Source organism: Phyllobates terribilis, unplaced genomic scaffold, assembly GCF_046119375.1.
Source record: "Phyllobates terribilis strain yellow unplaced genomic scaffold, ASM4611937v1 Scaffold_11__3_contigs__length_659146591, whole genome shotgun sequence".
Taxonomy (NCBI): domain Eukaryota; kingdom Metazoa; phylum Chordata; class Amphibia; order Anura; family Dendrobatidae; genus Phyllobates; species Phyllobates terribilis.
In genome coordinates this window covers 418,788,015-418,812,313 of record NW_027362771.1, presented here as the reverse complement: position 1 = coordinate 418,812,313, position 24,299 = coordinate 418,788,015, and the positions used below count along the sequence as shown (strand labels likewise).

General features: G+C 41.5%; 1 protein-coding gene across 2 annotated transcripts in view; it reads right to left on the bottom strand.

The window, feature by feature from the left end:
* The window catches only part of SH3GL3 (SH3 domain containing GRB2 like 3, endophilin A3), a 97,319-nt gene that overhangs the window by 24,120 nt on the left and 48,900 nt on the right, over positions 1-24,299 (bottom strand). For both annotated transcript variants that reach the window (XM_073653127.1, XM_073653126.1), the window contains 4 exons: positions 13,870-13,938; positions 12,775-12,847; positions 12,273-12,416; positions 1,764-1,897 (listed from right to left, as the gene is read on the bottom strand). In XM_073653127.1, coding sequence (XP_073509228.1) covers positions 1,764-1,897; positions 12,273-12,416; positions 12,775-12,847; positions 13,870-13,878 — 360 coding nt within the window. In that variant the 5' untranslated portion in view covers positions 13,879-13,938. The remainder of the gene's footprint in view (positions 1-1,763; positions 1,898-12,272; positions 12,417-12,774; positions 12,848-13,869; positions 13,939-24,299) is intronic.

Below are 24,299 nucleotides of genomic sequence, written 5' to 3'. Positions count from 1 at the left end.
TTGAGCTGTTTGGCCTTGTTTCTATATCAAAGGTTACTTCTTCAATCAGTAGATGGGTGCAGCTGGGTCCCAATGGTTGCAGCCAGGTCTGTTCTGCGCTTGATGTCACTGCTGGACATCTTCCAATCTCAAAGAGAAATAAACACGATGTGTCTTTCATCACCTGCACAAAGTTTCCTTGGCTGACCACTGCATCCACAGCCCTCAAAGTCGCCCATCTTTTTGTGCTTCTTCAAAAAAGCTTGAACAGCACATCTTGAAACCCCCATCTGCTTTGAAATCTTTGTCTGGAAAAGACCCTTCTGATTTAGTATAAGCACCTTGTGTCTTGTTGCTGTGCACGGTGTATGACTTACCCTTACATGAAGCAACTACACTTAGGCTGTGTGCCCACTATGCGTTTTCCAAGCGTTTATGCTGCGGAACTTCCGCCCCCCATGGTCCCCAATGACAAGCCGCAATGTCAATGCCCATGCTGCGGATTTTTCCGCAGCGTTTATGCTGCACTCAAAAATCCGCAGCATGTCCATTAATTTTGCGGACATGCAGCGTAATTGCCGCCATTGACTTGCATTGAAACGCATAATATCCGTGTCAGTACATTTGTACACACGGATATTATGCGTTTCTATGTGCGGATGGTACCCAAGTCTGGAGGACAGGAGACTCTAATCCAGACCTGGGTACCATAGAAAGTGTAAAAAAAAGAATTTAAAATAAAAAATAAAGTTTATACTCACCTTCCGATGTCTTCCCGGTGTTTTGTCTGCTCCGTCCGGTCTCTTGCACTGCTCACGCTATTGTGAAGGACATGCCATGACGTCACTGAGTCATGTGACCCATCACATGGCTCAATGACGTCACCGCAGCGCGAGCCGCCCAACACACCGGACGCAGCGGAGATAACACCGGGAGGACACCGGAAGGTGAGTATAAACTTTATTTTTTTATTTTTTACCATTCTTATTCTTTTTTTTAAGTAACTTGGTCACACTACTATAAATCCATGCCGGTTGCATAGATTTATATAGTGTGACCAAGTTGTCAAGCACTTTTCTAAGTGATGCTAAAATCGCTTGGAAAAGCGCTTGATAACCCGCATGAAGAAATGGATGCAAAAACGCTTGACAAACGCTTCTACCTGGCGGGAAAAACGCATGTAAAAAAACGCATGCGTTTTTCCTGCCAGGGAGAAGCGTAAAAAATATGCAGCATTTCTGCATCGTGGGCACATAGCCTTATGTAGCAGAGTTTGGCTTTTCCTCAACCATCTGTAAGCCTCCCACACAGCTGTTTCTGTTTCAGTTAATGACGGTTTCAACCTACATATTCAAATGATGATTATTATCACCTGTTTGGTATAATTTGTTATCCATACAGTTGACTATAATCTATAAAATCCCTGACTTTCAGCAAGTGTATCTAGAAGATTTTATGCTGTTTTGGAGGCAAAAGGTGGTCACACCAACTATAAATTTGATTTAGATTTCTGTCTTGTTCATTTACTTTGCATTTTGTTAATTAATAAAAATAAACTATTAACATTTCTATTTTTGAAAGCACTCTAATTTTGCAGCATTTTTTCCACACCTCCTAAAACTGGTGTCCCAGCGATTGGACGTCCACCAATCTTAGGTTGGAATCACACATGTTGTTATTATGCAGCTTTTAAAGCCAAACACAATGACAAACACAAAAAAGAAATTCAAGTCTTCTTCCAATTATACTTTTCTATTTGCATTTGGTAAATGATGAATACTTACCACAATTTCTTTCAAGTCTTTGTCTTGTAAGGACTGCAGAGGATCGATGAAGTTCTGCTTGACATTAATATCAAGAGAGTCCTTCACTTCTGACATTTGTTTCATGCTTTCTCCGACATCCAGCAAAGCGCTGCCTGGTAGAAGCGGAAAGTTTATGGACCAACTGCAGACTGCTGACGAGCCTCGTAAGATCAAGACTAATGACCTTAGCAAGTACAGCATGTGGGTACTTACATAGGAATGAATTAAAACTGTGAGTCACCAGGTTAATAAAGACTAATGTGACTGAATACATTCCCAGTACTACACTGCAACATAAGTTGGTGCTATATAGGTAATACGTTAACTGGGCTCAGCTTTTGCTCATGAATTATGAAATATTCTCATCTACTGGATGCACGCAGCTACCTCATTTTCTGCAAATAATATTTTTAATCACATCCAAGCTCTGCCAAATAAACTAAAATTTAGTTGCAGGTGAAGTGTTTAAAAAAATATTTATCCATAAAAAAATAATATTAGATCCATCCACAAACACCTACTTTAACTTATAGAAGTTTGAGGACAATTTTCACACTTCTTGCATATATATATATATATATATATATATATATATATATATATATATATATATATATATATATATATATATATATATATATATATATATATATATACATATACAGTCATATGAAAAAGTTTGGGCACCCCTATTAATCTTAAGCTTAATGTTTTATAAAAATTGGTGTTTTTGCAACAGCTATTTCAGTTTGATATATGTAATAACTGTTGGACACAGTAATGTTTCTGCCTTGAAATGAGGTTTATTGTACTAACAGAAAATGTGCAATCTGCATTCTAACAAAATTTGAAAGGTGCATAAGTATGGGCACCCTTATCATTTTCTTGTTTTAAATACTCCTACCTACTTTTTACTGACTTACTAAAGCACTTTTTTTGGTTTTGTAACCTCATGGAGCTTTGAACTTTATAGCCAGGTGTATGCAATCATGAGAAAAGCTACTTAAAGTGGCCACTTGCAAGTTGTTCTCCTGTTTGAATCTCCTCTGAAGAGTGGCATCATGTGCTCCTCAAAACAACTGTCAAATGATCTGAAAACAAAGATTATTCAACATAGTTGTTCAGGGGAAGCATACAAAAAGCTGTCTCAGAGATTTAACCTGTCAGTTTCCACTGTGAGGAACATAGTAAGGAAATGGAAGAACACAGGGACAGTTCTTGTTAAGGCCAGAAGTGGCAGGCCAAGAAAAACATCAGAAAGGCAGAGAAGAAGAATGGTGAGATCAGTCAAGGACAATCCTCAGACCACCTCCAGAGAGCTGCAGCATCAACTTGCTGCAGATGGTGTCACTGTGCATCGGTCAACTATACAAGGCACTTTGCACAAGGAGAAGCTGTATGGGAGAGTGATGCGAAAGAAGCCGTTTCTGCAAGCACGCCACAAAGAGAGTTGGCTGAGGTATGCAAAAGCACATTTGGAGAAGCCAATTTCTTTTTGGAAGAAGGTCCTGTGGACTGATGAAATCAAGATTGAGTTATTTGGTCATACAAAAAGGCGTTATGCATGGTGGCAAAAAAACACAGCATTCCAAGAAAAACACTTGCTACCCACAGTAAAATTTGGTGGAGGTTCCATCATGCTTTGGGGCTGTGTGGTCAATGCTGGCACTGGGAATCTTGTTAAAGTTGAGGGACGCATGGATTCCACTCAGTATCAGCAGATTCTTGACAATAGTGTTCAAGAATCAGTGATAAATATGAAGTTACAAAGTGGATGGATCTTTCAGCAAGACAATGATCCAAAACACCGCTCCAAATCTACTCAGGCATTCATGCAGAGGAACAACTACAATGTTCTGGAATGGCCATCCCAGTCCACAGACCTGAATATCATTGAACATCTGTGGGATCATTTGAAGAGGGCTGTCCATGCTCGGCGACCATCAAACTTAACTGAACTGGAATTGTTTTGTAAAGAGGAATGGTCAAAAATACCTTCATCCAGGATCCAGGAACTCATTAAAAGCTACAGGAAGCGACTAGAGGCTGTTATTTTTGCAAAAGGAGGATCTACTAACTATTAATGTCACTTTTCTGGTGAGGTGCCCATACTTATGCACCTGTCAAATTTTGTTTGAATGCAGATTGCACATTTTCTGTTAGTACAATGAACCTCATTTCAAGGCAGAAACATTACTGTATCCAACAGTTATTACATATATCAAACTGAAATAGCTGTTGCAAAAACACCAATTTTTATAGAACATTAAGCTTAAGATTAATAGGGGTGCCCAAACTTTTTCATATGACTGTATATATATATATATGTACTGTAGATAACATCAGATTTGTAAAAAAATACCCTCAATACTCTTTATTTTCTGATATTAAACCTCTCACACTTTACATTGATGGCAGCTAATAATAATAAAATGTAATAACGTGTTAAGTTCATATATGTTACTTATGCCTAGATGTACAGATCACAAATGATTAATGCTAACGAGAATTAAAACCTCCAAAATCAAGAAGTCAATAAATATTTAAATCATGGAGTAGATCAATGACTTGCAATGAGGAACAAAGGGAATTACAATTTTTAAAAAAGGTTTGGTAAATGGTTTTACTTATATGTGAAAGTCTTCAGTGTCTGTGTATAGCTACTTTGCAATTCCACACTACTTTTTCTTTCTTTTATATTGTTTGGACTACAGTAGTGTATAAAAATTTCTGAACCTTCAGAACTTTCAATATTTCTGAATAAATTTAACCAGAAACTACATCAGATTTTCATACAAGTCCTAATAGTAGATAAAGAGAATCAAATCAAACAAACGAGTCAAAAATATTAGACTTTGTCATATTTTAAATAAGGAATATGATCCAATATCACATGTTTGAGAGTGGCAAAAGTATGTGAACCAATAGGATTAGCAAATAGTTTGAAGGTGAAATTAGAATCTGGTGTTTTCAATCAATCAGTGGGATGACAAACAGGTGTGAGTGGGTGACCTATTTTATTCAAAGAATAGAGATCTATCAAAGTCAGCACAAGTTTGTGGAAGTGTATTATGACTAGAGATGAGCGGTGTTCGACTAGAACTGTTCGCCAATCTCAAATTCGAGCTGTTTTGGGCGGTGTTCGAGTTGTTCGACGAACCCGAACGATTTGGAAAAAATTCGGCTGTTCGAGGTTATGTTCGATAACTGTTCGTGCACCAAAAGCGTGTCCTGCATGTCTGGCGCTATTTAGAGCACCAATCATGCAGGGATTGTCTGCCACTCACTGTAATGCCACAGCCATGGTGGTTATGGCATTAGAGTGATTGCCCAAATCGATGGGAACTGTGCTCACAGTGAAACACGAAAAGCCGGCAATTCAGCAGCGGCATACACCGGTACCCGACAATTTAGAACCGAAAGAATAGAGCTTCACACATAGATTAGATAGATATAAACATGTCAGCCACATATATACGAAGTACAGTGAAAGTGCTGCTTACTGTATTTGTCATTTAGCGTAAAGGATTTATCAAAAAAAATAATAGTGTTTTCATGCACCGTCTCTTTAAAAAAGCCGGCCGGCAATTCAGCATCTGTACCCAACAATTTAGATTAGAAGGAATAGAGAATCACACATAGATTAGATAGATAGAAACATGTCAGTCACATATATATGAAGTACAGTGACAGTGTTGCTTACTGTACTTGTCATTTAGTGTAAAGGATTTATTAAAAAAAATAATAGTGTTTTCATGCACCGTCTCTTTAAGAAAGCCGGCCGGCAATTCAGCATCTGTACCCGACAATTTATAACAGACAGAACAGAGCTTCACACATAGATTAGATAGATAGAAACATGTCAGTCACATATATATGAAGTACAGTGACAGTGTTGGTTACTGTACTTGTCATTTAGTATTAAAATAAAGGATTTATTATTAAAAAAATTGGCGTGGGGTTCCCCTTAATTTTAGGCTCTAGCGGAGGTTAAGCAGACAGCTGGGGCAGATGTTTGAAGCCTGGGAAGGGGGTAATACCCACGGAGCTTCCCAGGCTACTAATATCAGCCCCCAGCTGAATACATAGCCTTTACTAGCTATTAAAATGGGGGACCCCCCCCAAAAAATGACGTGGGGTCCCCCCTAATTTAATAGCTAGCAAAGGCTAGGCAGACAGCTGGGGGCTGATATTAATAGCCCAGGAAGGGAGCCATGAATATTGGCCCCCTCCCAGGCTAGAAACACCAGCCGTCAGCCGCCCCAGAAATGGCGCATTCATAGGATGCGCCAATTCTGGCACTTAGCCTCGCTCTTCCACGCTGCCCTGGTGCGGTGGCAGGGGGTAATACGGCTGGGGTTGATGTCAGCTTATAATGCCAGCTGACATCAGGCCCAGGTTAGTAATGGAGAGGCGTCTATAAGACACCCCCATTACTAACCCCATAGTCAAAGTTAAAAAAAACACAAACACCCAGAATAAAGTCCTTTAATTGAAATAAAGACACAATTCTTTATTGTTCTAAATTAAACCATACTTACCGTCACGCCCATTCCAGCTGAAGCCAACGATCTCCTGTAATAAAAATAAAATAATAAAGCAACCTCATCCTTACCTTTCCATGGTTCCCAGGACAGCTCCAGCTCTGCTACATCGAGATGACAGGCTGGACCGCAGGAGAAAGCTGCCATCCAGCCTGTCATCCCGCAGACACTGAGAAGCGCAGGCTTGCTTGCGCTCCACATTGTCTCTCTGTGACGGCATAAAGATGAGCCGAGGTCATGTCCAATGAACTCGGCTCACCTCATGCACGTCACTTACAGCGTGGGAGAATTCTCACGCTGAAGCGCTGAGTGCAGGAGAATTTTCCCACGCTGTCAGTGAGGTGCATGAGGTGAGCTGAGTTCATTGGACATGAGCTCACCTCATGCACGTCACTGACAGCGTGGGAGAATTCTCCTGCACTCAGCACTTCAGCGTGAGAATTTTCCCACGCTGTCAGTGACGTGCATGAGGTGAGCCGAGTTCATTGGACATGACCTCGGCTCATCTGGATGCCGTCACAGCGAGACACTGAGGAGCGCAAGCATGCCTGCTCTTCTCAGTGTCTGCGGCATGACAGGCTGGATGGCAGCGTTCTGCTGCGGTCCAGCCTGTCATCTCGATGTAGCAGAGCTGAAGCTGTCGTGGGAACCATGGAAAGGTAAGGATGAGGTTGGTTTATTATTTTTCTTTTATTGCAGGAGATCGTTGGCTTCAGCTGGAATGGGCGTGATGGTAAGTATAGTTTAATTTAGAACAATAAAGAATTGTGTGTTTATTTCAATTAAAGGACTTTATTCTGGGTGTTGTGTTTTTTTTAAATACTTTACTAGAAATTCATGGCGGTCATGTCTAATACTGGCGTGACCCCATGAATTTTGGGCTTGGGGCCAGCTGATAATACCAAGCTGGCCCTAACCCCTTTATTACCCAGTGAGCCACCGCACCAGGGCCCTGGATGAGTTGGGTACAGCGCCAGAAGATGGCGCTTCTATGAACGCGCCATTTTCCGGGGTGGCTGCGGACTGCAATTTGCAGCGGGGGGGGGCCCAGAAAGCTTGGGCCTCCCTGCGCTGCAGATTCCAGCCCCCAGCTGCCTAGTTGTACCTGGCTGGACACAAAAATAGGGCGAAGCCCCACGTATTTTTTTTTTAATTATTTCATGAAATTCATGAAATAATTAAGAAAAAAAGGCCTTCCCTATATTGTTGTGTCCGGCCAGGTACAAATAGGCAGCTGGTGGTTGGGGGCAGCCCGTTCCTGCCTGCTGTACCTGGCTGGACACAAATATAGTGCGAAGCCCCACTTCAATTTTTTTTAATTATTTCAGGAAATTCATGAAATAATTTAAAAAAAATTGACGTGGGGCTTCGCACTATATTTGTGTCCAGTCAGGTGCAGCAGGCAGGAACGGGCTGCCCCCAACCACCAGCTGCCTATTTGTACCTGGCCGGACACAACAATATAGGGAAGCCCTTTTTTTCTTAATTATTTCATGAATTTCATGAAATAATTTAAAGAAAATTGACGTGGGGCTTCGCCCTGTTTTTGTGTCCAGCCAGGTACAACTATGCAGCTGGGGGCTGGAATCCGCAGCGCAGGGAGGCCCAAGCTTTCTGGGCCACCCCCGCTGCAAATTGCAGTCCGCAGCCACCCCGGAAAATGGCGCGTTCATAGAAGCGCCATCTTCTGGCGCTGTACCCAACTCATCCAGGGCCCTGATGTGGTGGCTCACTGGGTAATAAAGGGGTTAGGGCCAGCTTGGCATTATCAGCTGGCCCTAAGCCCAAAATTCATGGGGTCACGCCAATATTAGACATGACCACCATGAATTTCTAGTAAAGTATTTAAAAAAAACACAACACCCAGAAAAAAGTCCTTTAATTGAAATAAACACACAATTCTTTATTGTTCTAAATTAAACCATACTTACCGTCACGCCCATTCCAGCTGAAGCCAACGATCTCCTGAAATAAAAGAAAAATAATAAAGCAACATCATCCTTACCTTTCCATGGTTCCCATGACAGCTTCAGCTCTGCTACATCGAGATGACAGGCTGGACCGCAGCAGAACGCTGCCATCCAGCCTGTCATCCCGCAGACACTGAGAAGCGCAGGCTTGCTTGCGCTCCACAGTGTCTCTCTGTGAGGGCATCCAGATGAGCAGAGTTAATGTCCAATGAACTCGGCTCACCTCATGCACGTCACTGACAGCGTGGGAAAATTCTCCTGCATTCAGCGCTTCAGCATGGGAGAATTCTCACACTGAAGCGCTGAGTGCAGGAGAATTCTCCCACGCTGTCAGTGACGTGCAGGAGGTGAGCTGAGTTCATTGGACATGAGCTCACCTTATGCACGTCACTTACAGCGTGGGAGAATTCTCCTGCTCTCAGCGCTTCAGCGTGAGAATTTTCCCACGCTGTCAGTGACGTGCATGAGGTGCGCCGAGTTCATTGGACATGAACTCGTCTCATCTTTATGCCGTCACAGCCAGACACTGCAGAGCGCAAGCATGCCTGCGCTTCTCAGTGTCTGCGGGATGACAGGCTGGATGGCAGCGTTCTGCTGCGGTCCAGCCTGTCATCTCGATGTAGCAGAGCTGAAGCTGTCGTGGGAACCATGGAAAGGTAAGGATGATGTTGCTTTATTATTTTTCTTTTATTGCAGGAGATCGTTGGCTTCAGCTGGAATGGGCGTGATGGTAAGTATGGTTTAATTTAGAACAATAAAGGATTGTGTCTTTATTTCAATTAAAGGACTTTATTCTGGGTGTTTGTGTTTTCTTTTAACTTTGACTATGGGGTTAGTAATGGGGGTGTCTTATAGACGCCTCTCCATTACTAACCTGGGCTTGATGTCAGCTGGCATTATAAGCTGACATCAACCCCAGCCCTATTACCCCACTGCCACCGCTACAGGGCAGCGTGGAAGAGCGAGGCTAAGTGCCAGAATTGGCGCATCCTATGAATGCTCCATTTCTGGGGCGGCTGACGGCTGGTGTTTCTAGCCTGGGAGGGGGCCAATATTCATGGCTCCCTTCCTGGGCTATTAATATCAGCCCCCAGCTGTCTGCCTAGCCTTTGCTAGCTATTAAATTAGGGGGGACCCCACGTCATTTTTTTGGGGGGGTCCCCCATTTTAATAGCTAGTAAAGGCTATATATTCAGCTGGGGGCTCATATTAGTAGCCTGGGAAGCTCCGTGGGTATTACCCCCTTCCCAGGCTTCAAACATCTGCCCCAGCTGTCTGCTTAACCTCCGCTAGAGACTAAAATTAAGGGGAACCCCACGCCAATTTTTTTTAATAATAAATCCTTTATTTTAATACTAAATGACAAGTACAGTAACCAACACTATCACTGTACTTCATATATATGTGACTGACATGTTTCTATCTATCTAATCTATGTGTGAAGCTCTATTCTGTCTGTTATAAATTGTCGGGTACAGATGCTGAATTGCCGGCCGGCTTTTTTAAAGAGACAGTGCATGAAAACACTATTATATTTTTTAATAAATCCTTTACACTAAATGACAAGTACAGTAAGCAACACTGTCACTGTACTTCATATATATGTGGCTGACATGTTTCTATCTATCTAATCTATGTGTGAGGCTCTATTCCTTCTTGTCTAAATTGTCGGGTACCGGTGTATGCCGCTGCTGAATTGCCGGCCGGCTTTTTTAAAGAAAGCGTCTTCTGAGCAGTTTGTCAGCTTTTGGACACCTTTGAAGGTGTTTTCTATGTGTTTCTATGTGTTTTTGTTTGCCTGCCATTGGTTTTAACGGTGTTCGACGGTGTTCTAAGGTGTTCGACGAACAGTTCGACGAACAGTTCCTCAAACATCCCGGTGTTCGACGAACCGAACCGAACCCGAACACTACGGGGGTGGCTCAACACTAATTATGACATGAACAAAGGAGGACCTCAAAAGAAAAGTTGTTGATGCTCATCAAGCTGGAAAAAGTTGCTGAACAAACTCTAAAAAGTTTGGACCCCACCAATCCACAGACATACTGTTTACAAATGGATGAAATTCAAGACCATTATTACCCTCCCAGAGAGTAGATGACCAACAAAGATCACGCCAAGAGCAATGCATACATTAGTCCAAGAGGTCACAAAGGAACCCAAAGCAACGCCTAAACAACTAAAGGCCTTTCTCATTTCTCACATTAGCTAGTGTTAATGTTCATGAATCTCCCATAAGGAGGTGGCCTGAGCAACAACAACAGTGTGCATGGCAGGATTGCAAGAAGAAAGCCACTGCTCTCCAAAAAGTACATTGCTGCTCATCTGCAGTTCGCTAAATATGATCTGGACAAGTGAGAAGGCTACTGTACCAATATCCTCCCTGAAGAGGGTTAGGGCTTGGGGGAAGACGCAGACATTCTGTTGCCAGTTCACCTGAAATGACAGTTACAGTTCTCCACAGAACTTTATGAGCACCAACGGCCATCTATCTCAGTAATGGGAAAATATGTATTCACTGAAGACAGATTTTATCCATGAATTGAGAATTTTGAGAATCAATAATTAGTCCAGTAGGAGAAAGAAGCAGATATTGCTAATGAGATATTTACAAAGATTAATATATTCACATGTACTATTTGTGAAAAATAAAACAACATTTACTCTTTTAAGTTTTGGAACGACCAAGTAAGAATCCTGACCTTAATCTTATGGAAGGGTTGTGGAAGGACCAGAAGCGAGCAATTCATTTTAGAAAACCCACCAACATAACAGAGTTGATGTGCAGGACAAATTAACAATTCCGAGAAACATTTTGATGGAGTTACTGCATAACATCGGGCTCACACTAGTTAAGGGAAGCAAGGGATCACATACTTTTGCCATTCACAAACGTGATATTGGAGCATTTTACTCATTTAAAACATGTCAAAGTCTAAAATTTTTGACTCTTCTGTTTGATTTGCCTCTTGATCTTCTGTTAGCACTTGTGTGAAAATCTGATGTAGTTTTAGTTTAAAGTTATACAGTCAGAAATATGTAAAATTTTGAAGGGTTCACAAACTTTCAAGCACCACTGTATAGATTCTGCTCACCTGTTTTGTAAATGAAAACATTTGTAAAGAAAATGCTTATTGCATACAGTTATACAGCTGCCACCGAACTCCAAAAAAATCTGTCTTCAGTAATCTCCTAAACAGCTCCCAGGGGAGGCAGATACATTTTTTTCCAAATTTCTCTTTATATTAGTAGTTATCTGCATGAAACATCAGGACCAATTAATGGCCAACAATTGATAAGTGTTATAGTTGGATTTCTGCTCCATAAATAACTAGTCTGCAAAAATCCAAATCAGAGAAAGCATCTCTGCCTTGAACAACCCCGACTTGTTAGAAGAGTCCATTGCCAATAAAGATGATCACAAAGCGTCTTGTCGCCGGATCCCAGCAATCAGCTGTAGTCTGTAGGGAAACCTGGCAGTAAAGTTCCCATACAGTATAGACAACAGTCGGCCAATCCTGCTGAATTTGGTGGGACCAGACGACTATCTCATGTGTATGGGGCAGTTGGAATTTCGATGCCCGATCCATTGGTCATGAGGAATGATAACTTTTTTCTCTCTCCCGGTTAAAAATACAAACGCTTGGCCAACCCAAGCATTCATGAGTATGGAGGAGTCTGGAGAGGTAGATATCTGCCGAAAGAACATTCACCCAACATCTATCACGTGTGTGGCCAGCTAAGGTGTTCAATCTCCTTGCAGCGCCACCACAGGAGAAGTAAAGCATTACACAATGTCCATTCAAATCAATATGTTCGCTGTGTAATGTAAGTCAGATCCCCTAAAGAAATAAGGACTCTTTGTACTCGCTCTCCGCTCTAGGTAGGAGACGAGGATCCTCAATACGGGACTACCTTTATTAACCCATAAAATCCTGTTTAAACAAGACACAAACCACAAAGCACCCACTCACCAAATTCTGACTCTTCTCCCAGTTCTCGCCCATACCGAAGCATAGAATCTCCTAGTAATCCTTCAGTCTGAGGGTAACCTGTAGTTTTTACTTGTCCTCTGATTTTTGACATGGTGTTGATCATTCCTAGTCTGGCTCGATAAGCTGAAAAAAAGAAGTAAAATTAGTACAATAATTTCTAGACTGGTAATCTCAGGCGTAACACATAATGTCAATACAATAGTGGCTTTTATCCCATATTCCCCCTCTTATCTCCCTCCACCCCCCACCAAAAAACGGAGCTAGTGGAGCTAGCGCTGTCCCTTTAATATCATCACTATCCCTTCTCACACGTTTTTTATTATTTTTTTATAAAAACAGGTCCTGGACTGATACAAATGACAAAAAAACAACAAAAAAGCTAAATTATATGTTACTTAGAGGAGAGTCTTAAATTGTACCTGAATATAATATATCTCAGAGTACAGGCTAATGTCTAATGGGGCAGGTGATTCAATATTACCTGGATTTGGCTGTAAATATTCAGTGGTTTTGGTGAGCAGTTCAGCAACCACCTTGTTGGTGATGTCAATTTTCTAAAATACAAATGCAACAACAGGTTTGCAAAAATATTAATACTTAATACATTGCTAGCTTGTATACACACGTGAAGTTTTTAATGCAGTTTTTTAGACGTTAGTAAAAAGGAAGGAAAATTATTCTCCTTTGGATCTTGCATTTGTGAATTCAGCCTATATATCAATATTTGAAAATACTAAAGACTTCGATAGAAACAGAAATAGACAATGACTTGTACGTGCAGCTAGTCGAGAGCGTTCCCTATATGAGGAGACGTTTACATTTTTATATTACAAAATCATGGGCCTTAAACAATTTCTCATGCTATGCCGATCCCTGGATCTGATCTGTGGTATGCTCTATCACATGCCAAGTAAAAAAGGGTCTCTGGGAAAAATAAAAAAAAAGAAAGAAAAATTGTCATTATGAGTAGATTCCTAAACGCCTTTAATTAACAAAGCGCAGATAGAATGTTAAGGCCACACTCACATGTTCAGTGTCTGGTCAGTATTTTACATCAATATTTGTAGCCAAAACCAGGAGTGGGTGATAAATACAGAAGTGGTGACGTGTTTCTATTCTACTTTTCCTCTGATTTGTTCCACTCCTGGTTTTGACTTACAAACACTGATATAAAATACTGACCAAATACTGAATGTGTGAACATGGCCTAACACGACAGGTGCCTATGAGCAGTAGGATGCTTCACTGCTGTGACCTGGATAATGCTTGACAGTAAGTGGTATAGGGTATCTCCAGGTCACAGCAGCGAATCATCCTACTGCACATGCTCACTGGCACCTGTCATGTTAACGTTCTATCTTATTGTTTAAGATATTTAGGAATTTATTCATAATGATATCTTTTACTTTCTATTTCTGGAGAACCCCTTTAAGGAAATATTCCCTTAGGTAGCATTGCAGTGACCCAGAGAGGCACCAGACAGTGAACATGGGGTGCCTACAATTAGCAATTATTTGCTATATATGTAACAAGTTTATTTTCTTTTCATAAAAGCATATAAAGACTTCAATCTTACCCTTTCCATTTCTTGAAAATCATGATCGAGTTTTGTTCCTTCCGCTCCACTAATTTTCTCACTTAAAAGCTGAAAGTAGAAATAAAAATCACACAATTACTGCACAGAAGAATCAGGCATTAAACCCTGCTCCATGAAATCCTTTGCTCATATGCACATTACTGCAGAATTACCATTTACACATTTCCAAGGAAATAAAATTATGTTTGCTACATAGGCAATCATACGCTTTTCTCATACAGTACAGACCAAAAGTTTGGACACACCTTCTCATTTAAAGATTTTTCTGTATTTTCATGACTTTGAAAATTGTACATTCACACTGAAGGCATCAAAACTATGAATTAACACATGTGGAATTATATACTTAACAAAAAAGTGTGAAACAACTGAAAATATGTCTTATATTCTAGGTTCTTCAAAGTAGCCAACTTTTGCTTTGATGACTGCTTTGCACACTCTTGGCATTCTCTTGATGAGCTTCAAGTGGTAGTCACCGGAAATGGTTTTCACTTCACTGGTCTGCCCTGTCAGGTTTAATAAGTGGGATTTCTTGCCTTATAAATGGGGTTGGGACCATCAGTTGTGTTGTGCACAAGTCAGGTGGATACACAGCTGATAGTCCTACTGAATAGACTGTTAGAATTTGTATTATGGCAAGAAAAAAGCAGCTAAGTAAAGAAAAAAGAGTGGCCATCATTACTTTAAGAAATGAAGGTCAGTCAGTCCGAAAAATTGGGAAAACTTTGAAAGTGTCCCCAAGTGCAGTTGCAAAAACCATCAAGCGCTACAAAGAAACTGACTCACATGATAACCGCCCCAGGAAAGGAAGACCAAGAGTCACCTCTGCTTCTGAGGATAAGTTTATCCGAGTCACCAGCCTCAGAAATCGCAGGTTAACAGAAGCTCAGATTAGAGACCAGGTCAATGCCACACAGAGTTCTAGCAGCAGACACATCTCTACAACAACTGTTAAGAGGAGACTTTGTGCAGCAGGCCTTCATGGTAAAATAGCTGCTAGGAAACCACTGCTAAGGACAGGCAACAAGCAGAAGAGACTTGTTTGGGCTAAAGAACACAAGGAATGGACATTAGACCAGTGGAAATCTGTGCTTTGGTCTCATGAGTCCAAATTTGAGATCTTTGGTTCCAACCACCGTGTCTTTGTGCGATGCAGAAAAGGTGAACGGATGGACTCTACATGCCTGGTTCCCACTGTGAAGCATGGAGGAGGAGGCGTGATGGTGTGGGGATGCTTTGCTGGTGACACTGTTGGGGATTTATTCAAAATTGAAGGCATACTGAACCAGCATGGCTACCACAGCATCTTGCAGCGGCATGCTATTCCATCCGGTTTGCGTTTAGTTGGACCATCATTTATTTTTCAACAGGACAATGACCCCAAACACACCTCCAGGCTGTGTAAGGGCTATTTGACCAAGAAGGAGAGTGATGGGGTGCTACGCCAGATGACCTGGCCTCCGCAGTCACCAGACCTGAACCCAATCAAGATGGTTTGGGGCAAGCTGGACCGCAGAGTGAAGGCAAAAGGGCCAACAAGTGCTAAGCATCTCTGGGAACTCCTTCAAGATTGTTGGAAGACCATTTCCGGTGAGTACCTCTTGAAGCTCATCAAGAGAATGCCAAGAGTGTGCAAAGCAGTCATCAAAGCAAAAGGTGGCTACTTTGAAGAACCTAGAATATAAGACATATTTTCAGTTGTTTTACACTTTTTTTGTTAAGTATATAATTCCACATGTGTTAATTCATAGTTTTGATGCCTTCAATGTGAATGTACAATTTTCATAGTCATGAAAATACAGAAAAATCTTTAAATGAGAAGGTGTGTCCAAACTTTTGGTCTGTACTGTATGAACATATTGCACTGGTGTTTGTAAACATAGGAGGTGGGCCTCAATTATGAGGAGGCCGCAGTAGTAGGTGAGCAGAACTGATCATATGCTGATCGCTCCTGTGGCATTTATCTAATTGCAATGTCTGATTTAAAGGGAATGTGTCAGCAGGTTTTTGCCCTGTAATCTGACAAACATGATGTAGGGACAGAGACCCTGATTCCAGCGATTTATCACTTAGCTTACTGAGGGCAGCAGTTGTGATAGAATCACAGTTTTCTCTGCTGCAGATTTAGCAGGGCTGGAATGCTAGTAAAACCCCACCAGGATTGGCAGCGTTTTGTGTACACTGCATATTGACAAAAAGCTGCCAATCAGTAGGAATTTGTTGGAACAGGAGGCAGAAGACACCTTGTCCTGTAGTGATAATCCCCTGCTGATAAAACATTCATTTTATTGAAACAGCAAAACACAGGCCAGTAAGTGACACATCCCTGGAATCAGGCTCTCTTCCCCTACATCATGCAGCTCTCAGATTACATAGCAAAAAGCTGCTGACAGATTCCCTTTAACAACACAATTGCTTTCATGTCTTTATCGCATGGTTATATTGGGATCAATTTCATTGTGGAGTTGTCTTCAACCACTGAAGTGGCTCAGGCATCCCCATGTCCAGGAGGAGAAGCCCAGGAAGAAAAAGTCATAGATTAGCTTGCTACAACTATTCTTCTTATCATGAACAGCAGGACCTATTCTCCGATAAAAACAAAAAATATTGAGACTACTGCACATACATTATATTTTTTTCTGGCATGTGTTTTAGTGAGACATTTTCTTTTATAAACAGTACCACTCCTGTCTGCAGGCTGCTTCTGATATTGCAGCTCTAAATCTGGCCATTTTATTCTAATCTCATTCAACCCCTTTAATTATTGTAGGTTACTTCACTACCCTATGATCAGGAATCTGACAGCACCACGACGGTTAGCCAAATTAATGCCAGATTAAGACGCAAAAACATTTAAAAGGGTTTTCTCACAAACAAAGTTGATTTCAATCAATAGATCTTGGAATAATAATAATAATAATAATAATAATATGTTATACAATTGAATGTGCTAAAAAATATTCCTGGGGCTGTATTTGGAGTTCATGCTCCCTTGGCACTTTAAGTGATCACGTCCATACTGATAAGTCAGACTGTGACAACCCAGCTTTTCTTCTTAATTATGCCAGACATACTTTCTGATGGCCAAGAGTAATATACAGTTATATGAAAAAGTTTGGCCACCCCTATTAATCTTAAGCTTAATGTTTTATAAAAATTGGTGTTTTTGCAACTGCTATTTCAGTTTGATATATGTAATAACTGTTGGACACAGTAATGTTTCTGCCTTGAAATGAGGTTTATTGTACTAACAGAAAATGTGCAATCTGCATTCAAACAAAATTTGACAGGTGCATAAGTATGGGCACCTCACCAGAAAAGTGACATTAATATTTAGTAGATCCTCCTTTTGCAAAAATAACAGGCTCTAGTCGCTTCCTGTAGCTTTTAATGAGTTCCTGGATCCTGGATGAAGGTATTTTTGACCATTCCTCTTTACAAAACATTTCCAGTTCAGTTAAGTTTGATGGTCGCCGAGCATGGACAGCCCTCTTCAAATGATCCCACAGATGTTCAATGATATTCAGGTCTGGGGACTGGGATGGCCATTCCAGAACATTGTAATTGTTCCTCTGCATGAATGCCTGAGTAGATTTGGAGCGGTGTTTTGGATCATTGTCTTGCTGAAAGATCCATCCCCTGCGTAACTTCAACTTTGTCACTGTTTCTTGAACATTATTGTCAAGAATCTGCTGATACTGAGTGGAATCCATGCGTCCCTCAACTTTAACAAGATTCCCGGTGCCGGCATTGGCCACACAGCCCCAAAGCATGATGGAACCTCCACCAAATTTTACTGTGGGTAGCAAGTGTTTTTCTTGGAATGCTGTGTTTTTTTGCCGCCATGCATAACGCCTTTTTGTATGACCAAACAACGCAATCTTGGTTTCATCAGTCCACAGGACCTTCTTCCAAAAAGAAATAGGCTTCTCCAAATGTGCTTTTGCATACCTCAGCCGACTCTGTTTGTGGCGTGCTTGCAGAAACGGCTTCTTTCGCATCACTCTCCCATACAGCTTCTCCTTGTGCAAAGTGCGTTGTATAGTTGACCGATGCACAGTGACACCATCTGCAGCAAGTTGATGCTGCAGATCTCTGGAGGTGGTCTGAGGATTGTCCTTGACTGATCTCACCATTCTTCTTCTCTGCCTTTCTGATGTTTTTCTTGGCCAGCCACTTCTGGCCTTAACAAGAACTGTCCCTGTGTTCTTCCATTTCCTTACTATGTTCCTCACAGTGGAAACTGACAGGTTAAATCTCTGAGACAGCTTTTTGTATCCTTCCCCTGAACAACTATGTTGAATAATCTTTGTTTTCAGATCATTTGACAGTTGTTTTGAGGAGCCCATGATGCCACTCTTCAGAGGAGATTCAAACAGGAGAACAACTTGCAAGTGGCCACTTTAAGTAGCTTTTCTCATGATTGCATACACCTGGCTATGAAGTTCAAAGCTCAATAAGGTTACAAAACCAAAAAAAGTGCTTTAGTAAGTCAGTAAAAAGAAGGTAGGAGTATTTAAAAAATAAAATGATAAGGGTGCCCATACTTATGCACCTGTCAAATTTTGTTTGAATGCAGATTGCACATTTTCTGTTAGTACAATAAACCTCATTTCAAGACAGAAACATTACTGTGTCCAACAGTTATTACATATATCAAACTGAAATAGCTGTTGCAAAAACACCAATTTTTATAAAATATTAAGCTTAAGATTAATAGGGGTGCCCAAACTTTTTCATATAACTGTACCTTTATTTTTATGTTGACTTTTTAACCTGTGTTCTTCTTTGGTTGCTCAACACAGACAATTGTTCCTATAAACCTGAATGCTGATCACTTTAGGTGATATTGGTGATTGATGAATGGCTGTTATCTACATCTTATATCAGCTCTTAAAATGTATCGTTTGCCAAACAGAGACTCTGAACAATGGATGTTTGTTAGATATGTTAAATACCATTGTAGGGTGTTTGCCAGTCAATCTTGGGATATGAGCTATGGAATAATATCATCCCTAATCCTTGATCTGTGGATGTGTGCTTCAAAGAACAATTGTGAACTACTTAAAGGACAAGGTCTCTGTAGCAGAGAGACTTGAAAAGAGACAGCCAAGAGAGAAACAAGAACAAATGGCTCCAGCAAGAGGAATACAGATCTGCTCCATTGAATATTACTGAACTCTCAGGCACGTTATGAGGAAATCCAAGTTGGGTCAATCGGGTCACCTGGCCACATATCTGACTGTCTATCCCAGCCGGATGGAGCGGAAGAGTGAGAACTGTGTAATATCGCACCATCTTGGGTATTTGCTGGGACTGTTCTATCTGTTAATTGTCCACTTTGTGGTTCAATAAAGTATTGTCACTCTGTTTTACCCACACCCTATGTTGTCTGAGTAGTATTACGCCCACGGAAGACCCTGGGTCTTCACATGGCCTGAGTCCTCATTCACACACCAGTATTTTTTATCAGTACTTGTATGCCATAACCAGGAGTGTCTCCAAAACACAGAACAGGTGTCAATCTTTAATTTATAGCTTTTCTCTATAAGTTTCACTCCTGGCTTTGACATATAAGCACTGATGCAAAATACTGACCAAATATTGTTGTGTGAATGAGGCCTAAGATTAGGGTCACACAACCGATTTCACTCATCCAAGAAAATCAGTCCAATTATGCTGATCAGATTGTGATCAGGGTTTGATCAGAGTGTGATCAGACTTTCTCGGCTGTGGAGAAAAAACCTGAGAGTCTGAACTGAAACGTAAATTGATGCGCATGCAAGTGCACGGCAACGGCATCGTGGCGGGATGGCTTTTACATTATTTTGATCAAAATTTATGTTAACTAAATACCCTTTATTATTTATCATTATTTCTATGCACTGTGCGATTTATCCATTTACTTTTAGGTATTAGTGTATTTAACTTTTGTCCTTGTTTTTTTCTGTCTAATGGCCTTATGTGAACATGCATTTACATTTTGCATGCACATCAATTTACGTTTCAGTTCAGACTCCAGGTTTTTTCTTTGCAGTCTAATGTGCAGTAGTGCATATAAGGGTGTAGCCGCCCTTTGTCTGAGATGAAAGGATCATTCTGCCTCTCAGGTCCATGCTTCTACTAAGGGTTCAGTCTCTCTGCCCTTATCCATATGTATGTCACTTGACAAATGGTAAGGTTTTAATATTAGAGTTAGGACTGTCCCATAAGGGGAGCTGCCCAGGAGCTGTGGTATGATCAGACCATGTCCCCGTTCAAGGTAGGACACAGACATTACACAGTACACAGCAGGGGAACATTTATAAGATTATGTCAGCACAAAAATTATTTTTTTTAAACACATCTAATTGTGGAATTTATTTTTATTCAACGATCTATTGATTAAAATGAACTTTGTTCATGGTCTTCTCTGCCACAGTGGTTGCCTTTTCCAGTTTGACTAAGACTAGGATAGAATTCTGGCACAGGGAATAACGGGGAATAATAGGGGAAAAGACGACGACCAATTTCTTCAGTTACCAATCCCTTCTCCCACAAGGTGTCCTCTAGCTGCACTCCCCCTCCCCCACAGACATTGTACATGTCACTAAATGCTAGGTTTGGTCAAGAAATGTCACCTGTAGAAGTTATGTAACAGACACTGAACAGGTTTTCTAAGGGTAAGAGGAAAAGTGTAAAGAGAAAACAGTTACTAAGCAATTCAGCGTGTACACAAGGGATGATGTAGTGGATACATGTAATAAGAGACAACTCAGCTCACCCCTAAATAGAAGATAAAGAAAGAAGCGGAGGAAAACCAAGACAAGCTATTGTGAGAAGTGATGATTCATACCAAACAACAGTACAAATGTAAGAATGGCAGTAACTAAGCACCTATAAAAATATATTTCTTAAAGGGGTTGTCCACTACTGAACATCCCCCATTAATAGCTCCAGGGTATAGCATAAATTATAAAAAAAAAACTATATGTATATCTCTCATACTGGTTCAGCTTCTACACTCTCACCCCTGTGTAACCCCACTGGTCCTCTGAACAAAACAGAGTCAAGTGACCGCTGCAGCCATTCAGAGGCTGCTGATCAGCTGCAGCCTTCACAATTTAGTCTGAGCGGAAGAATCATTGTTCTTTTGCTTGGATTTGTGAAGTCTGCAATCAAACAATGGCCGCTGAGTGGTTGCAGTCCATCCCCCCCAAGAGTGAGAGCGGAGGAGAACTGCTGGTCCTGAAAGTAAAATTATGCAGCATCTTGGGGTAATTCATTGAGTTTGCTTTGGACAAAAGATGGAGCACCAAATGCTAACATATTACACCATCGCACAAGAACATTTAGTGTGCATTTACACTGCCGATTTCAGGCTGTTAAATCAAAGATCGATTATACATTTTGTAGACAATCTGATCGTTGCTCATTTACTGGATTGATTACCAAGGGATGAACAATTATGGACAGAATAATGGAGATTACGATCATTCTGCCTTCATTTACAGCATCATGTTATCAGCCGCACATCACCTGTATGAGTGAACAATCCATAACTATCATTTTTATGCCAGAATGAAAACTACAATCACTGAACACTAGTGTTGAGCGATACCTTCCGATATCAGGAAATATCGGATCGGACTGGATCGGGCCGATACCCAAAAAGTATCGGATATCGCCGATTCCGATACCGGAAACTAATGCAAGTCAATGGGACACAAATATCGGAATGAAAATAAACCCTTTCTTTCCTTGTAGGTTAATTCTACATGAAGGAAAACAACTAACAATAATGTAGAATGTATTGGGGGAGGTGGTTGCCCAAATCGATGGGAACAGTGCTCACAGTGAAACATGAAAAGCCGGCAATTCAGCAGCGGCATACACCGGTACCCAACAATTTATAACAGAAAGAATAGAGCTTCACACATAGATTAGATAGATAGAAACATGTCAGTCACATATATAAGAAGTACAGTGATAGTGTTGATTACTGTACTTGTCATTTAGTGTTAAAATAAAGGATTTATTAAAAAAAAAATTGGCGTGGGGTCCCCTGTAATTTTATTCTCTAGCGGAGGTTAAGCAGACGGCTGGGGCAGATGTTTGAAGCCTGGGAAGGGGGTAATACCCACGGAGCTTCCCAGGCTACTAATATCAGCCCCCAGCTGAATACCTAGCCTTTACTAGCTATTAAAATGGGGGACCCCCCCAAAAAATGACGTGGGGTCCCCCCTATTTTAATAGCTAGCAAAGGCTAGGCAGACAGCTGGGGCCTGATATTAATAGCCCAGGAAGGGTGCCATGAATATTGGCCCCCTCCCAGGCTAGAAACACCAGCCGTCAGCCGCCCCAGAAATGGCGCATCCATAGGATGCACCAATTCTGGCACTTAGCCTCGCTCTTCCCACTGCCCTGTAGCGGTGGCAGTGGGGTAATGGGGTTGGGGTTGATGTCAGCTTATAATGCCAGCTGACATCAAGCCCAGGTTAGTAATGGAGAGGCGTCTATAAGACACCCCCATTACTAACCCCATAGTCAAAGTTAAAAAAAACACAAACACCCAGAATAAAATCCTTTAATTGAAATAAACACACAATTCTTTATTGTTCTAAATTAAACCATACTTACAGTCACACCCATTCCAGCTGAAGCCAACGATCTCCTGCAACAAAAATAAAATAATAAAGCAACATCATCCTTACCTTTCCATGGTTCCCACGACAGCTTCAGCTCTGCTACATCGAGATGACAGGCTGGACCGCAGCAGAACGCTGCCATCCAGCCTGTCATCCCGCAGACACTGAGAAGCGCAGGCATGCTTGCGCTCCTCAGTGTCTGGCTGTGACGGCATCCAGATGAGCCGACAATGAACTCAGCTCACCTCATGCACGTCACTGACAGCGTGGGAGAATTCTCCTGCGCATGCGGTGAGCGTGAGAGACTCGGCTCATCGGGATGCCGTCACAGCCTGACACTGAGGAGCGCAAGCATGCCTGCTCTTCTCAGTGTCTGCGGGATGACAGGCTGGATGGCAGCGTTCTGCTGCGGTCCAGCCTGTCATCTCGATGTAGCAGAGCTGAAGCTGAAGCTGTCCTGGGAACCATGGAAAGGTAAGGATGATGTTGCTTTATTATTTTACTTTTATTGCAGGAGATCGTTGGCTTCAGCAGGAATGGGCGTGATGGTAAGTATGGTTTAATTTAGAACAATAAAGAATTGTGTGTTTATTTCAATTAAAGGACTTTATTCTGGGTGTTGTGTTTTTTTTTTTTTAAATACTTTACTAGAAATTCATGGCGGTCATGTCTAATATTGGCGTGACCCCATGAATTTCGGGCTTAGGGCCAGCTGATAATGCCAAGCTGGCCCTAACCCCTTTATTACCCAATGAGCCACCGCACCAGGGCCCTGGATGAGTTGGGTACAGCGCCAGAAGATGGCGCTTCTATGAACGCGCCATTTTCCGGGGTGGCTGCAGACTGCAACTTGCAGCGGGGGGGGGCAGAAAGCTTGGGCCTGGCTGGACACAAAAATAGGGCGAAGCTCTACGTATTTTTTTTTTTTAATTATTTCATGAAATTCATGAAATAATTAAGAAAAAAAGGGCTTCCCTATATTGTTGTGTCCGGCCAGGTACAAATAGGCAGCTGGTGGTTGGGGGCAGCCCGTTCCTGCCTGCTGTACCTGGCTGGACACAAATATAGGGCGAAGCCCCACATCAATTTTTTTTTAATTATTTCATGAATTTCATTAAATATTTAAAAAAAAAAATATGTGGGGCTTCTCCCTATTTTTGTGTCCAGCCAGGTACAGCAGGCAGGAACGGGCTGCCCCCAACCACCAGCTGCCTATTTGTACCTGGCCGGACACAACAATATAGGGAAGCCCTTTTTTTCTTAATTATTTCATGAATTTCATGAAATAATTAAAAAAAAAAAATACGTAGAGCTTCTCCCTATTTTTGTGTCCAGCCAGATACAACTAGGCAGCTGGGGGATGGAATCTGCAGCGCAGGGAGGTCCAAGCTTTCTGGGCCCCCCCCTGCTGTAAATTGCAGTCCGCAGCCACCCCGGAAAATGGCGCGTTCATAGAAGCTGGATGCTGTACCTGGCTGGCATACAAAAATATGGCAAAGCCCACGTCAAAATTTTTGGGAAAAAATAATTAAAAAATAAATAATAATTTAGGGACTGCATCTTTATTAACTCCTCAAATGTCATTTAGTGTTAAAATAAAGGATTTATTTAAAAAAAAATTGGCGTGGGATCCCCCATAATTTTAGTCTCTAGCGGAGGTTAAGCCGACGGCTGGTGCAGATGTTTGAAGCCTGGGAAGGGGGTAATACCCACGGAGTTTCCCAGACTACTAATATCAGCCCCCAGCTGAATACCTAGCCTTTACTAGCTATTAAAATGGGG